The sequence below is a fragment of the Mobula birostris genome, chromosome 4 (assembly GCF_030028105.1).
Source record: "Mobula birostris isolate sMobBir1 chromosome 4, sMobBir1.hap1, whole genome shotgun sequence".
Lineage (NCBI taxonomy): Eukaryota > Metazoa > Chordata > Chondrichthyes > Myliobatiformes > Myliobatidae > Mobula > Mobula birostris.
Genome location: NC_092373.1, coordinates 24,363,044 through 24,379,463, shown reverse-complemented (window position 1 = coordinate 24,379,463; position 16,420 = coordinate 24,363,044). Strand labels below are relative to the sequence as shown.

Genomic DNA, 16,420 nt, shown 5'->3' with positions numbered 1-16,420 from the left:
CCATCCACCACCTGAGCTACATACTTCCTGAATTATTTTCAGAGTAACTTTTCTCTGTGCACTTCATCCAGTTACAAACAAGAGTATTTGAATGGAGTGACTCACATTCCCATATTCCTTGCATCGCCTTCGCTCAGGACTTCCTCTGGCCCGACAAATTTCACTTTAAGTTTACCTTTGTATTTCTTCCAGAACTTGTGTAAATGCTTTTCATGATAAACTTCCTAAAAGCAGAACACATTTCTTCAGATAGAGTTAATGGCCTAATTTCCCAGTTAGTAATAAAAGAGCAGTTCTACTTCTTCACTGCACTTACAACTGCTGCTAGACCTTTAGCAGGTATTTACATTGCAAAAATATATTGAAAAACATTTTGTTCAGGTTTTGACCTTCTAGAGGTGATTTGATGCCTGTATAAAAACAGTACATCTTCCTCAAGCAAGCAGATTGAAAAATCTTTGTTGAGACTTGGATAGCAAGAATTAGGATCGTTAAGTCAAAGCCAAATCATGTACAGAATGTTAAGAAGAGACGGGGCCAGAAATATAAAAAGAGATAAAGACTTTGGTAAAAAATTTCTCAAGTTTTGTTCTAAGACTTTAAAAATAATTAAAATCTGATGGAATAAGACTCTAAATTGAATGACAGAGAGAGAGCATTTACAAATTATAATGCAAGCAAAAGTTCCTACACTTGATCAACCAACCTCCAATTATTTTTTGGACAATCTTTGGGTCAAGACCTTCCCTCAGGACTGGCTGAGAGACAGTGCTGATGCAAAGACTTGACCTGAAATATTGACAGAACATTTCCCACCATGGGTGTGTCTGATCCACTGAATTCCTGCAACTGCTTTGTGGGTTGATCCAGATTTTCAACATCTGCACCCTCCTGTGTCTCCAACTATTTATAGTGGACCCCCTAATCATTTTGAAGTTCTCCACGTGATACTTATTCCTCTCTATTTCTCTTCTGCACAACTTATTTTTTAATGTATCTTATAGTTTTTATTATGCCTTGCTCTGTACTGCTGACAGAACACAACAAATTTCCCACCTATGTTAATGGTAATAAGCCAAATTCTGATATGCATTTCATTGTTCTGTCTCCAGTTGATGCAGTGATGTAGCAAATATTACCGGTATAGGCAAAGTGGATAGCAATTTTACAGTTTCCACATCTTTCTGTGTACTTATAGAGTCATAGAGAGATGCCCTTCAGCCCATCTAGTCCATGCCAAAACTATTTAAACTGCCTACTTCCTTTGGCCTGCACTGAGACCATAGTCCTCCATACCCCTACCATCCATTTACCTACCCAAACTTCTCAAACTTTGAACTTGAGCTCCCATGCACTACTTGTGCTGGCAGATCATTCCATACTCTCATGACCCTCTGGGTGAAGACATCTCCACTCATGTTCCTCTTAAACTTCTCACCTTTCACTCTTAACCCATGACCTCTGGTTGTAGTCCCACATAGTCTTAGTGGAAAAGGCCTGCTTGCACTTACCCAATCTATACCCCTCAATTTTGTATACTGCACTTGTAGATGCCAGAAGTTAGTGATAACCTCCTGGTTAATTTTGTTTCAATTTTTGGGTCAATGCTCAAGCTAAAAGTGCTACACATCAAAGTATGGACAAACTATTCCTAGTGATGGAAAACCTCAGCTTTATCACCTTCAACAGAACACAACACAAACTCCGAATCAGATTTGATATCACTGGCATAAGTTGTGAAATGTGTCCTCTTTGTGGCAACAGTACAATGCAATACATAGTATAGAGAAAAAATTGTGAATTACAGTCAGACATTTCCTGGGTGATGGGGGTCCTAAATGATGGATTCTGCCTTTCCAAGGCATTGCTCACTGAAGATGTCCTGGATACTACAGAGACTAGTGCCCATGATGGAGCTATGTTTACAAATCTCTGCAGCTTACTTTGATCCTGTGCAGTAGCTCCCAGCCCCCCTATACCAGCCGGTGATCGGTGATGGACCCAGTTAGAATACATCTGTAGAAATTTGCAAGTGTCTTTGGTGACATACCAAATATCCTCAAACCCCTAAGGAAACACAGCTGCTGCCATGCCCTCTTGTTAGCTGCATTGATATGTTGGGCTTAAGATAGAGCCTCAGAGATATTGGCATACAGAAATTGTACAGAGTTTTGAGTTTAATACAATTAAGGGTGGAAGTGTAACAACTATACACTCAATTACCAATAGAAGGCTCACCTTATTGTGTATGAAAAAGTTAAGCTTCTCTCTCGGATAATCGATGGTCAACAGTCTTTCCAAAAACTCTGGAAGAAAGGGTGTTGGCCGTTCAATGAATATGCCGACAGTCACACTGGGATATTCCTGAATGACAAGCACATTGAATAAGAATAGTTATAATGAATATCTGGAACTATAGTCTGTCCTGTCGAGCACCTATATGGATTGTCCTACATTTGCAGCATTTTTCTCCAGCTCAACTCTATCTTTTTATTTTAACCGGCACTGCATTTTCTTTGTAGCTGCTACACTTCTTTTCTACAGTGTGATTTGACTCTATGACCTTCAACTATTTATATATGGCATGACTGGTCTGGATGTCACACAAACAAAAGATTTTCCCACAGTATCTCTGTATGGGTGATAATAAAAGCCAATGATTATTATAGGAACAATTTAAAAAGCCAATTGTCCTGCCAACTAGCATATCTTTGGCATCAGGGAGGAAACTAAAGTACCTGTTGGGTTGGGAGAGGATGGGGAAGAAACAGTCACACAAGTTAATGGAGTTGCTGTCTCATACTTTCAGCATCCTGGGTTCAATCCTGACCTTACGCACAACGTTTGCATGTTCAAACTTTTCCCTTGAGTACTCTAGTTTTCTCTTATGTGTTAGAGATTTTTCACTGTGTGGTTTGTTAGCAGGTAGAATTTGGGGTAATTGATAGGAATGTGGACAGAATGAAAAAATGTTATTAGTTTAAGTGTAGGGGTTCCCAATCTGGGGTCCACGGACCCCCTGCTTAATGGTATTGGTCCATGGCATAAAAAGGCTGGGAACCCCTGGTCTAGAATGAGGATCGACAGATGGTTAGTGGACAGGGATAAGAAATGGAAAAAGGCCATACATGAAAATGCTGAACAAAGGTCCTGTTTCCATGTTGTATGCCCCTACACAATCTATAATCTAATTATTTTGCACTTCATTTGGGGCAATTTTATGCTAAACATACATTGATAAAAGTAGAACTAATACTTCTCCTACAGGACGAAGTTGCCTCAGATTTACATTAATTACAGAGGTGCTAGAAAGTTTATGAACCCTTTAGAATTTTCTCTATTTCTGCATAAGCAGGACCTAAAATATGATCAGATCTTCATGAAAGTTCTAAAACTAGATAAAGAGAACCCGGTTAATTAACACAAAAATAATTAGACTTGATCATTTATTCACTGAGAAAATGATCCACTATTACATGTATTTCTTGGAAAATGCATTGAACCTTTGTTTTTAGTAACTTGTGTGACCCCGTTGTACAGCAATAACTTCGACCAAACTTTTCTGGTAACTGTTGATCAGTTCTGCACATCAGCTTGGAGAAATTTTAGATCACTCCTCCATATAAAGCTGTTTCAGTTCATCAATATTTCTGGGATACCTTGCATGAACAGCTCTCTTCAGGTTATACCACAGCATTTCAATTGGGTTATGATCTGGACTTTGACTCGTCTATTTCAAAACACGAATTTGTTTCTTTTTAAACTATTCTGTTGTTGATTTACTCTTGTCTTTCGGATCATTGCCTTATCATCCAACTTGTATTAACCTTCAGGTGATGGACTGCTGCCCTGACATTCTCCTGTAAAAGGTCTTGATACAATCTTGAATTCATTGTTCCCTCAATGATTGCAAGCTGTCCAGGCCCTGAGGCAGCAAAGCAGCCCCAAACCATGATGTTCATTCCACCATGCTTCACAGTTGGGATGAGGTTTTGGTGTTGGTGTGCAGTGCCCGTTTTCCTCCAAACATAGCAATGTGCATTTCTGCTATAAAGTTCAACTTTTATCTCATCTGTCCACAGAATATTGTCTCAGAAGTGTTGTGGAACATCCAGGTGGTCTTTGCAAACTTGAGCCAAGCAGAAATGCTTATTTTGGAGAGCAGTGGTTTCCTCTGTGGTGTCCTTCCCTGAACACCATTTTTGTTCAGTGCCCTTCTTATAGTGGCCACATGATCAGAGACTTTAGCAAGTTCTAGAGGTCTCTGCTGATCTTTTGCTGTTACCCCTGGATTTCTTTTCCCTTCCTTCAGCATTGCCTGTTGTGCTCTTTGTAGGACACTTACTCTCAATGAGAGTAGCAACAGTAATGAGTTTCCTCTGTTTGGAGACAATTTCTCTTACTGTGGAGTGATGAACACTCAGGTCATTAAAAATGTTTCTGTAGCCTTTTCTGGCTTCATGCATCTCTACAGTTCTTCTTCAAAGGTCCTCTGAAAGTTGTTTTGATCAAGGCATGGTCTACATAAAGAGGTCTTTCTTGAAACGTACAGGCTCTGCTAAAACCTGACTTCGTGTGTTTTTTTAAAAAAGGGCAGGGCACCTCTACAACCCACACCTCCAATCATAACTCATTGACTGGAACACCTGACTCCAAATAGTTTGTGTAGAGGCATTACCCCTGAGGTTCACTTATTTTTTTGAACCTAGACTGTGATTGTTTAAATGGCGTACTCAGTAATGATGAGAAGTACAATTATTTGTGTTAATAGTACGGCAGATTCTGTTTGTCTATTATTGTGACTTAGATGAAGATCAGACCATGCTTTATGAGGAATTAATGCAGAAAACCCAGTAACTGCAGAGGGTTCACAAACTTTTTCTTGCAACAGTGTTGCTGCAGACAGAGGGATTCATGTGTACACAAGCACAATTATACATTACAGTTCTAACATTATCAACATAAATCAAGATAATCTGGGGCAGGTTTTAGTGCAAGAAGGAAATAATTGTGTAATATATACAGGGGAACCTCTGAAAGTCCAACCCTACATCTCCATTATGAAAGGTGAAAATGGGCAATGCTGGTCAACAGGGCTCTGGTGAAGCTGTATAGGCCAATCGCCTGTACGGTCGATACAATGGATTACAGAAACATTGACCTCCAAGGAGTTCATCATTGATGGCCTATGCTCCTCTGGGAGCTAAGAGCCAACAACAAATTATGGGGGCGGTGGGGGGGAAGAAAATGAGAGAGAGGATTGCCGATGAAGGACAAATACACTTGCCAATAGAAATTAGTGACTTGTAAACAATATTTAACAGTCTGCTGTAGATTTGCAAATGGGTTAAATTACTAAATTTTCATCTTTTAAAAACCGCATGCTAAATATCAGTCAAGAATATTTTAATATTAATTTTCAGGATTGTGACATCACAACTAAAGCCAGCATTTATTGGCCAGCCTGAATTCTGTTCAAGAGTATTAAACATTAATGACCCACATTCATCACCTTTAATCTCTGCATGGTATAACACAGGATGACCAAATAACAAGGCTTTGCTGTTATTAAGCAGGTCACAAAGGTAGAAAAGTAGTATTCAAGATTATGCTAGCGACCAACCGGTGACATTTTGCAGGCAGCTCACAAAACTGCCAGATGCTCTGGTTGATATACTTCTTCTGGACTGCGATCACTGCAGTCCATAGCTTATAATTTCCCTTTAAGGGATGTACTTTTGAACTACCTAACGAACTGTTGCTTTTGTGATCTGCTGGGGGACTTGGTGACCTGGAGTCTTGAGTAGGGTTGCCAACTTTCTCACTCCCAAATAAGGGACAAAAGTAGCAGTTAAATACAGGACACTTGTATTTACCCGAGAAAGACTACCTTGACCATAAAGCCTTGCGCAGGCACCTGTGTGCGCATGCGTGACGTGCGCATACATGATGTGTGCATGCGTGTACGTGCCAATTTTTTTCCTACAAATTGGTTTTGGCGATTCTGTTCAGTGAAACTACACTGTACATACATTATTTCTACTTTATATAGGCTGTGTATTTATATCATTCCACTTTTACTATATGTTAGAGTTATTTTAGGTTTTATGTGTTATTTGGTATGATTTGGTAGGTTACTTTTTGGGTCTGAGAATGCTCAAAAAATTTTCCCATATAAATTAATGGCAATTGCTTCTTCGCTTTCCGCCATTTTGGCATGAAAGGTTTCATAGGAATGCTGTACCTTAACAGGGGAAATACGGGACAAGAGCGGTCCCGTATGGGACAAACCAATTTAGCCCAATATACGGGATGTCCTGGCTAATATGGGACAGTTGACAACCCTACTCTTGAGCGTGCAGGTATGGCCAGGGCGGCCATCACTAGGGGTGGATGCCTTGTTGAAGCTTGACAGTGGAAGGCAAACACGTGCTCAGCTCCATTATTCCATGCCCTTTAAAACGTCGAGCAAGATTTAAATCGAGGCCGACAGCGGAAAGGAACAGGTGTTCAGTGCCACCTGCCTCTCTTCTTGCTACTATCGTCAGCTGGCAGGAGCAGGAGTTTTGATTCCACATCGCCAGGTTCAGAAGCAGTTGTTGCCCTGCAGCCACCGGGCTCCTGGACCGGCTTCACTCGCTTCAGCACTGGTCTGGCTCTGTGGCTGTGGACTCGCTTTCACTGACTCTGCCATTCATGTTTCATGTGTTATTTGTTTATTTTTTGCTCCTATTTCTCCTCTCTTGCACATTGGATCTGTGACAGTCTTTGTTGCATGTGGTTTTTCACGAATCCTATTGTATTTCTCTGTTTTGTGACTGCCTGATAATAAATTTGACAATAAATTTTGAACCCTGAACTTTAGAATCACATGCCAACTATATATAGACAAGCTATGAAAGAGGATTGCAGACAATATTTTTTTTAAATACAAAGGCAGAGCAAACATTGCAACAATGACTAAATCTCAGGGTCCTCCTTCATACATTTATAATGTCACTGGCAGCTGCCTGAAAATTTCAAGGTCTCAATTTATGCATTTTATAATACGCAGGCCTCAGGAATCTATTCAGACATATCAAAGGATTATCTTGCGACCACTGCATTCTGGAACTGCCTGTCCTTGTTCTGGCAAGCCTAGCAAACCCAAAAGCACGCTCCCCTTTGTGCCAGCAATCCACTAATTCTGCATCAGGAAATCACCCTGTGCAGCGATACTTAAAACGGAATCACAAGTTGTAATTAGTTAAAACTGAAAGCAGATAAGAAAGATGCTACTGCACAAATGTTTGGGTGGGGTTTTAAGACTTTAAAGTCTCCTTAAATGTAACTTTTTGCTGCACAAATTACATCCTCCGGCTGTTCAAATAAATTCAGTCTCCAACATCAAGGCTGCGTGCACAGTACTGAATATATTCCACAGGATTTAGCCCGTACAACTTCACTTCTCACAAAACATCAGTCAACCAACTGGTTTGTACATCTCAGAATATGAAGTGCAACCACAAAAAGCTCTTTGTAAAGGGGGAGAGATGCTGCTCGAGATAAAACCAAAGCCCAGAAGCTGCAAGCTGCCTGTCGATACTATCTCCAATAAAAAAGAGCCTCGGGGGAAAAAGAAGGACCGCGTTGAAGGTCGTAGAAGTATTTTGAGCATAGACTGATGTCCTGCAGATGTTCGTACTTGCCCAAGCTTCACCCTCATTGTTATCAGGATTTCTCAGGGCAAATAAGATGAAACACCTTAGCACTGCATAGTTCAAATACTAAATCCAAGTGAAGATAAAAAGTAAGCTATGCTACAAAATGTTTAGAAGAGGTTCAAATCACATGGCTGAACTTTCAGATGGATTATGTCAGAACTGCGATTGACCTACTGAATTTATCTTTCGATGGTTAAGGATGACTATCAGGCTCAAAGAGGTAAACACTAAGATTTTCCGCAGGTGAATTATCACCAGACTGTATTGGATACAACAGCACAGGTGCTTTTGCACCACATTATCTGAGCGTTGCAAACTCTTGATTCTCACAAAAAGGCATTAATACCCTATATGACTTTGTCACCATATCTTCTAACTCAGTTCAACCTTTCTCATTTAAAACTGTTTTAACTAATTCACAGGAAAATCCAGTGCATCTTTCCTGATGCCATTTAGAAGCCCCATCAGCTGACTAAACAGCTTATGTAAAGTGTCAAGTTGGGAAGGGCCCCTTTCATGAATCAGCTCGCAAGAACAAGTATCGCTAACATCAGTGTAGGGGGAAAAAACATTTTCCGCTTTTGTACTTGGACAGAAATGATGCGCATTCTAAAGGTCCAGCAGTCATTTCACAGAGCTCCCCTCATCCGCCTTCTGACTTCCACATGTTAAACATCTGGATTTGGAATCAATGCTTCAGTCCCAGTAACAATAAGAACATTTGGGTAATGATCACATTCTTTTTGAGCAGATTTCATTACAGTGAGTAACACTGCTGTTAGACAGCAAAGAAAGATAAACAAAACATGGTTCAGCTTTGTCAGCCTGGTTTGATCCTGGATACAAATTACTGTAAAGACTTTCACACCCCTTTGCAACTGGATCCTTAACTTCCTGACCAACAGGTTACAATCCAAAAGCATAGGCAGCAACATCTTTGTCACGATTATTCTCAACAACTGTGCCCAACTAGGTTGCGTACCCAATCCTCCACTCTACCAGGGTGTCAAATCTTCTTGAGAGCAAGTGCCCAAATTGATGATAATCTATAAAAAAAAATCCTCTCACATACCATGACAATCTTGATTAGAGATGATCGCTGATTAATGAATTAGTAATAATAATTAAGGACTATTTTAAGAAAGGTGGGTCCTATTGCTTATTTACATGTATTCAGTGGTTTACAAATGATAAAAGTACAGCAAAGAGAGATTGATTATACATGAAGCATTTTTAGAAACCCTGCTCAAAAATTATTATTAATCTCTTATAAAGGCAATTGAAAACAATATAATTTCTAAATAGTATTGTACCTCATAAGAAATGTGACTGTGAGGGATTTTCAAATCATCCAACATCATATACTCTTGCAACTAAGTTGGCACTAAGCCGCCATATTTCTTGGAAAAACATCTTACTGCTCAGATGTTGTGAACTATAATTCACTGCTTCATTTAGCAGTAAACATAATTATAATATAAACACAAGGAAATCTGCAGACGCTGGAAATTCAAGCAACACACATAAAAGTTGCTGGTGAACGCAGCAGGCCAGGCAGCAGGTCCTGACAAAGGGTCTCGGCCCAAAACGTCGACTGTACCTCTTCCTAGAGATGCTGCCTGGCCTGCTGCATTCACCAGCAATAATTATAATGCATCTTTTTACTCTGGGTGGCGTTTAAAGAACCGAGGACTGGCACTACATACCTTGTGCCAACAGAAATTTGTGTGTGTCCCAGCTTGGGCATGTGTGCCATAGGTTTGTCACCTCTGAGGGTCTATACACTCATGATTGCAAGGCTAGAGTGTGCTCTAACTCCACATACAAGTTTGCAGATGACAGCTGACACCATTGCGGCGGGCTGTATCTCAAATAATGAGTCGGAGTACAGGAATGAGATAGAGAGCTTTGTGACGTAGTGTCAAGACGACAATCTTTCCCTTAGTGTCAGCGAACGAGCTGGTAATTGACTTCAGGAAAGGGGTCTGATTACATCGTGCTCTGGTTTACATCATCAGGGCTGGTGTCAAGAGGGTTGAGAGCTTCAATTTCTGAGGAGTGAACACCACCAATAACCTACCCTGGTGCAATCATGATGACGCCACAGCCAAAAAAAAACACTTACAGGTTCTTCGACCTCATCAGGAGACCAATGAAACTGGCAAGTCTCCTTCAACCCTTGATATATTTTATCGACGCACTGTAAAAAGCACCCTATCTGGATGTATCACAGCTTGCCAGAGTAACTGCTCTGTCCAAAACAGCAAGAAACTAGAGAGCTGTGAACATAGATCAGCATCTCACAGAAACGGACTACCCCTCCATGGACTCTGCCTGCACAGATGATGTCAGCTGTTTCAGGAAAGCAGCCAACATAATCAAAGACTCCACCCATCTGGATGTTTTCCCTTCTCCAACCTCCCATTGGGGAGATGATACTAATGCCTGAAAGCCCACACCAGCAAATTCAAGGACACCAGGGTGGCTGAATGGATTCCCAGTACAGCAAACATCAGAAAATCTGCAGATGCTGGAAATCCAAAGCAACACACACAAAATGCTGGAGGAACTCAGCAAGCCAGGCAGCATCACGCATCAGCCTGCTGAGTTCCTCCAGCATTTTGTGTGCTGCCAGTACAGCAAGATGGACCCCTCACCGCACGACGTACCTCACTGTGACCTTGCATCTGTATACCAGCAATGTACTTCCGCTGTACTGTATCACTTGGGCAGCATGGTAGCGTAGTGGTTAGCACAATGCTTTACAGTACCAACGACCAGGTTCACTTCCCATCGCTGTCTGTAAGGAGTTTGTACTTTCTCCACATGACTGCATCGGATTTCTCCGGGTGCTCCATTTTCCTCCCACAGTTCAACAGCCTAGCGGTTGGTCAATATAAATTGTCCCATAACTAGACTCAGGTTAAATGGGGGGGTTGCTGGGCAGCACAGCACGAAGGGCCAGAACGGACAACGCCGCGCTGTAACTCAATAAATGAATGAATTAAATAATATTCTGATAGTGTTCAAAGTTCAAAGAAAATTCATTATCAATGTACTTGCACGTCACCATATACTACCTTGAAATTTGTCTTCTTGCAGGCTTACATGGTTCTATTGTGTTTCTTTGTACAAATCCAAGAATCACAATAGAATCAGTGAAAGACCCCACCCAACAGAACGGGCAAAACACCAATCTGCGAAGGACAACAAAGTGTACAAATACAAAGTTTAAAAAAGCAATAAATATCAAGAACATGAGATGAATAGTCCTTGAAATTGAGTCCATAGGTTGTGGGAACACTTCAGTGTTCGGGTGAGTGAAATTGAGTGAAGTTATTCCTCTGGTTCAAAAGCCTGATATGGTTAAGGGGTAATAACTGTTAATGAACCTGGAGGTGTGAATCCTGAGGCTCCTGTACCTTCTTCCTGATGGCAGTAGTGAGAAGAGAGCGCTATCAGGGAGCTGGGGGTCCTTGATGATGCATGCTGCTCTCCTGCAACAGCACTCCGTATAGATGTGCTCAACGGTGGGGTGGGTTTTACCTGTAATGGACTGGGCCATATCCACTACTTTCTGTAGGATTTTTCATTCAAGAGCATCAGTGTTTCCATACCAGGCTGTGATGCAACCAGTCAATATACTCTCCACCACACATCTGTAGAACTTTATCAAAGTTTCAGATGTCATGCCACATCTTCGCAAACCTCTAAGGGAGTGGAGGTGCTGTTGTGCTTTCTTCGAAATTGCATTTACGTGCTGCGCCCAGGACAGATCCTCTGAAATGACAACACAGGGGAATTTTAAAGTTGCTGATCCTCTGCACCTCCGATCTCCCGATGAGGATTGACTCATGGACTTCCAGTTTCATCCTCCTGCAGGCAATAATCAGCTCCTTGGTCTTGCTGACATTGAGTGAGAGGTTGTTGTTGTGGCACCGCTCGGCCAGGTTCTCAATATCCCTTCTATGCTGATTTGTCACCACCTTCGATTCAGCCAATGACAGTGGTGTTGTCAGCAAGCTTAAATATGGCAAACACAAAATACTCTGCAAGTGCTGGGGTCAAAGCAACACTCACAACACGCTGGAGGAACTCAGCAGGTCAGGCAGCATCCGTGGAAATGATCAGTCAACGTTTCGTGCCGGAACCCTTCGTCAGGACTGAGGACGGAAGGGGCAGAGGCCCTATAAAGAAGGTGGGGGAGGGTGGGAAGGAGAAGGCTGGTAGGTTCCAGGTGAAAAAACCAGTAAGGGGCAAGATAAAGGGGTGGGGGAGGGGAAGCAGGGAGGGGATAGGCAGGAAAGGTGAAGAAGGAATAGGGGAAAACACAATGGGTAGTAGAAGGAGGCGGAACCATGAGGGATGTGATAGACAGCTGGGGGAGGGGCAGAGTGAAACTGGGATGGGGGAAGGGAGGGGAGGGAATTACTGGAAGTTGGAGAATTCAATGTTCATACCATCCCCCCACCTTCTTTATAGGGCCTCTGCCCCTTCTCTCTTCAGTTCTGACGAAGGGTTCCAGCCCGAAACGTTGACTGATCAATTCCACGGATGCTGCCCGACCTGCTGAGTTCTTCTAGCGTGTTGTGAATGTAGCTTAAATATGGCATTGGATCTGTGCTTAGCCTCACAGTCATAAGTAAAAAGCATGAAGAGCAGGTGGCTAAGCTCACCGCCTTGTGGCGCAGCTGGGCTGATGGTGATTGTGGAGGTGATGTTGTTGCAAATCCAAACTGACTGGGGTCTCCAAGTACAGAAATCAACGATCCAATTGCACAGGAAGGTATTAAAGCCAAGATCTTGAAACTTATTGATTGGTATTGAAGGGATGATAATATTGAATATCAATCTGTAGTTGATAAAGAGTACCCTGATGTATGCATCTCTGCTGTCCAGATGTTCCAGGATTGAGTGAAGAGCCAGTGAGATGGTATCTGCTGCCAGTATGCAAATTGGAGCAGATCCAAGTCATTTCTCAGGCAGGAGTTGACATGTTTCATCACTGACCTCTCAAAGCACTTCATCACAGTGGATGTAAGTACTACTGGACAATAGTCATTGAGGCGAGTTACTGTGTTCTTCTTAGGCACCGGTAAAATTGAATTTTGCTTAAGACAGGTGTATACCTCAGTGTGAGAGATGAAAGATATCGGTGAACACATATTTTATTTTGATAATAAATTGATCTGTATGGGGTCTTGAATTATGGAGCTTAGACAAATAAAGGGCTATGGGTAACCCTAGGTAATTTCTAAACTAAGTACATATTCCGCACAGCATTGTGGGCCGGAGGGCTTGTATTGTGCTGTAGGTTTTCTATGTATGGATGGTATTCAAGACCAGTTTTACATTGCACCTTGATATATGTGACAATAATGAACCAGGGCAGCACAGCCGCACAGCAGTCAGCAAAGTGATACCGCACTGCCTGCGACCGGGTTCAATTTCTGCCTTTATCTGTAAGGGGTTTGTACATTCTCCCTGTGATCATGTGGGTTCGGTTTTCCTCCCACATTCCAAAGACCTCTGGATTAGTAGGTTAGTTGGTCACACGGGTATAATTAGGCAGTGTGGGATTGTTGGGCCAAAAAGGCCTGTAACCGTGCTGTATCTCTGAATAAATAATCTAATTTACATCTTGCAATACGATTGGCTGCTGCTTCCCAATTCTGTCACTAGATCAACTTGTTATAAGCAAGCTCCAATTCAATTCACATTGCAGACTTGCAAAGTATGAAAACTACAAATAAATGTAAGGGTAACAGCCAAGTAAAATAATTCTCCAGCTCCTGTAGTGCCAAATCCAAGTTTGTAGTCATGCATATCGCCAAATGAGACAGCATTCCCCCAGACCTAAAACACAGTACATATAACTCACACACATAACACATAAAGTAATAGTAATACAAATAAACTAACAAATAATAAGATGCATTTACGATACAAGTTAAAAAAATAAGCAGTATAACACTACTGGCATTTCATACGTGATGAGAATTGGTGGTGACAGGGTTTAGTAGCCTTAAGGCCTGGGGGGAGAAGCTGTTTTCCCATCCTAACAATTCTTATCCTAATGTTGTGGTACCTCTTGCCTGATGGTTGGGGTTCAAAGAGATTGTTGGACGGATGGGAAGATCACTGAAATCACTGAGGGTCCTACGTACACAGCGTTCCTGGTAAATATCTCTGATGGACCCCAGTGATCCTTTCAGCAGTCGTCACACTCCTTTGTGGGGACTTGCGGTCAAATGCCTTGCATTTCCTGTACCAGACAGTGATGTAGTGGTCAGGACAATCTTAGTGATGCCCCTGTAAAAATTGCCTCACTCACCTCAATCTCCTCAGAAAGTGGAGATGCAGCTGTGCTTCCTTGATCAAAGAGATGGTGCTGAGGGACCAAGTGGAATTACATGGAATTATGATGTAGTGGCCATTACAGAGACTTGGCTGGCACCAGGGCAGGAATAGATTCTCAATATTCCTGGATTTCAGCGTTTTAAAAGGGATAGAGAGGGCGGAAAAAGGGGAGGAGGGGTGGCATTACTGGTCAGGGATACTATTACAGCTACAGAAAGGGTGGGTAATGTAGCAGGATCCTCTTTTGAGTCAATATGGGTGAAAGTCAGGAACAGGAAGGGAGCAGTTACTCTACTGGGGGTATTGTATAGGCCCCCTGGCAGCAGCAGAGATACAGAGAAGCAGATTGGGAGGCAGATTTTGGAAAGGTGCAAAAATAACAGGGTTGTTATCATGGGTGACTTTAACTTCCCTAATATTGATTGGCACCTGATTAGTTCCAAGGGTTTAGATGGGGCAGAGATTGTTAAGTGTGTCCAGGATGGATCCCTGTCACAGTATGTGGACAGGCCGACCAGGGGGAATGCCATACTAGATCTAGTTCTAGGTAATGAACCGGGTCAGGTCACAGATCTCTCAGTGGATGAGCATCTGGGGGACAGTGACCACTGCTCCCTGGCCTTTATAATTATCATGGAAAAGGATAGAATCAAAGAGGACAGGAAAATTTTTAATTGGGGAAAGGCAAATTATGAGGCTATAAGGCTAGAACTTGCGGGTGTGAACTGGGATGATGCTTTTGCAGGGAAATGTACTATGGACATGTGGTCGATGTTTAGAGATCTCTTGCGGGATGTAAGGGATAAATTTGTCCCAGTGAGGAAGATAAAGAATGGTAGGGTGAAGGAACCATGGGTGACAAGTGAGGTGGAAAATCTAGTCAGGTGGAAGAAGGCAGCATACATGAGGTTTAGGAAGCAAGGATCAGATGGGTCTATTGAGGAATATAGGGAAGCAAGAAAGGAGCTTAAGAAGGGGCTGAGAAGAGCAAGAAGGGGACATGAGAAGGCCTTGGCGAGTAGGGTAAAGGAAAACCCCAAGGCATTCTTCAATTATGTGAAGAAAAAAAGGATGACAGGAGTGAAGGTAGGACCGATTAGAGATAAAGGTGGGAAGATGTGCCTGGAGGCTGCGGAAGTGAGTGAGGTCCTCAATGAATACTTCTCTTCAGTATTCACCAATGAGAGGGAACTTGATGACGGTGAGGACAATATGAGTGAGGTTGATGTTCTGGAGCATGCTGATATTAAGGGAGAGGAGGTGTTGGAGTTGTTAAAATACATTAGGACAGATAAGTCCCCGAGGCCTGACGGAATATTCCCCAGGCTGCTCCATGAGGCGAGGGAAGAGATTGCTGAGCCTCTGGCTAGGATCTTTATGTCCCCGCTGTCCACGGGAATGGTACCGGAGGATTGGAGGGAGGCGAATGTTGTCCCCTTGTTCAAAAAAGGTAGTAGGGATAGTCCGAGTAATTATAGACCAGTGAGCCTTACGTCTGTGGTGGAAAAGCTGTTGGAAAAGATTCTTAGAGATAGGATCTATAGGCATTTAGAGAATCATAGTCTGATCAGGGACAGTCAGCATGGCTTTGTGAAGGGCAGATCATGTCTAACAAGCCTGATAGAGTTCTTTGAGGAGGTGACCAGGCATATAGATGAGGGTAGTGCAGTGGATGTGATCTATATGGATTTTAGTAAGGCATTTGACAAGGTTCCACACGGTAGGCTTATTCAGAAAGTCAGAAGGCATGGGATCCAGGGAAGTTTGGCCAGGTGGATTCAGAATTGGCTTGCCTGCAGAAGGCAGAGGGTGGTGGTGGAGGGAGTACATTCAGATTGAAGGATTGTGACTAGTGGTGTCACACTAGGATCTGTGCTGGGACCTCTACTTCTTGTGATTTTTATTAACGACCTGGATGTGGGGGTAGAAGGGTGGGTTGGCAAGTTTGCAGACGACACAAAGGTTGGTGCTGTTGTAGATAGTGTAGAGGATTGTCAAAGATTGCAGAGAGACAGTGATAGGATGCAGAAGTGGGCTGAGAAGTGGCAGATGGAGTTCAACCCGGAGAAGTGTGAGGTGGTACACTTTGGAAGGACAAACTCCAAGGCAGAGTACAAAGTAAATGGCAGGATACTTGGTAGTGTGGAGGAGCAGAGGGATCTCGGGGTACATGTCCACATATCCCTGAAAGTTGCCTCACAGGTGGATAGGATAGTTAAGAAAGCTTATGGGGTGTTAGCTTTCATAAGTCGAGGGATAGAGTTTAAGAGTCGCGATGTAATGATGCAGCTCTATAAAACTCTGGTTAGGCCACACTTGGAGTACTGTGTCCATTTCTGGTCACCTCACTATAGGAA

At 42.5% G+C, this 16,420-nt stretch overlaps 1 protein-coding gene across 2 annotated transcripts in view; it reads right to left on the bottom strand.

The window, feature by feature from the left end:
• Positions 1 to 16,420, bottom strand: part of plod2 (procollagen-lysine, 2-oxoglutarate 5-dioxygenase 2) — a 237,205-nt gene that overhangs the window by 69,046 nt on the left and 151,739 nt on the right. For both annotated transcript variants that reach the window (XM_072255013.1, XM_072255014.1), the window contains exons 9-10: positions 2,239 to 2,364; positions 106 to 224 (exon numbers count right to left, since the gene is read on the bottom strand). In XM_072255013.1, coding sequence (XP_072111114.1) covers positions 106 to 224; positions 2,239 to 2,364 — 245 coding nt within the window. The remainder of the gene's footprint in view (positions 1 to 105; positions 225 to 2,238; positions 2,365 to 16,420) is intronic.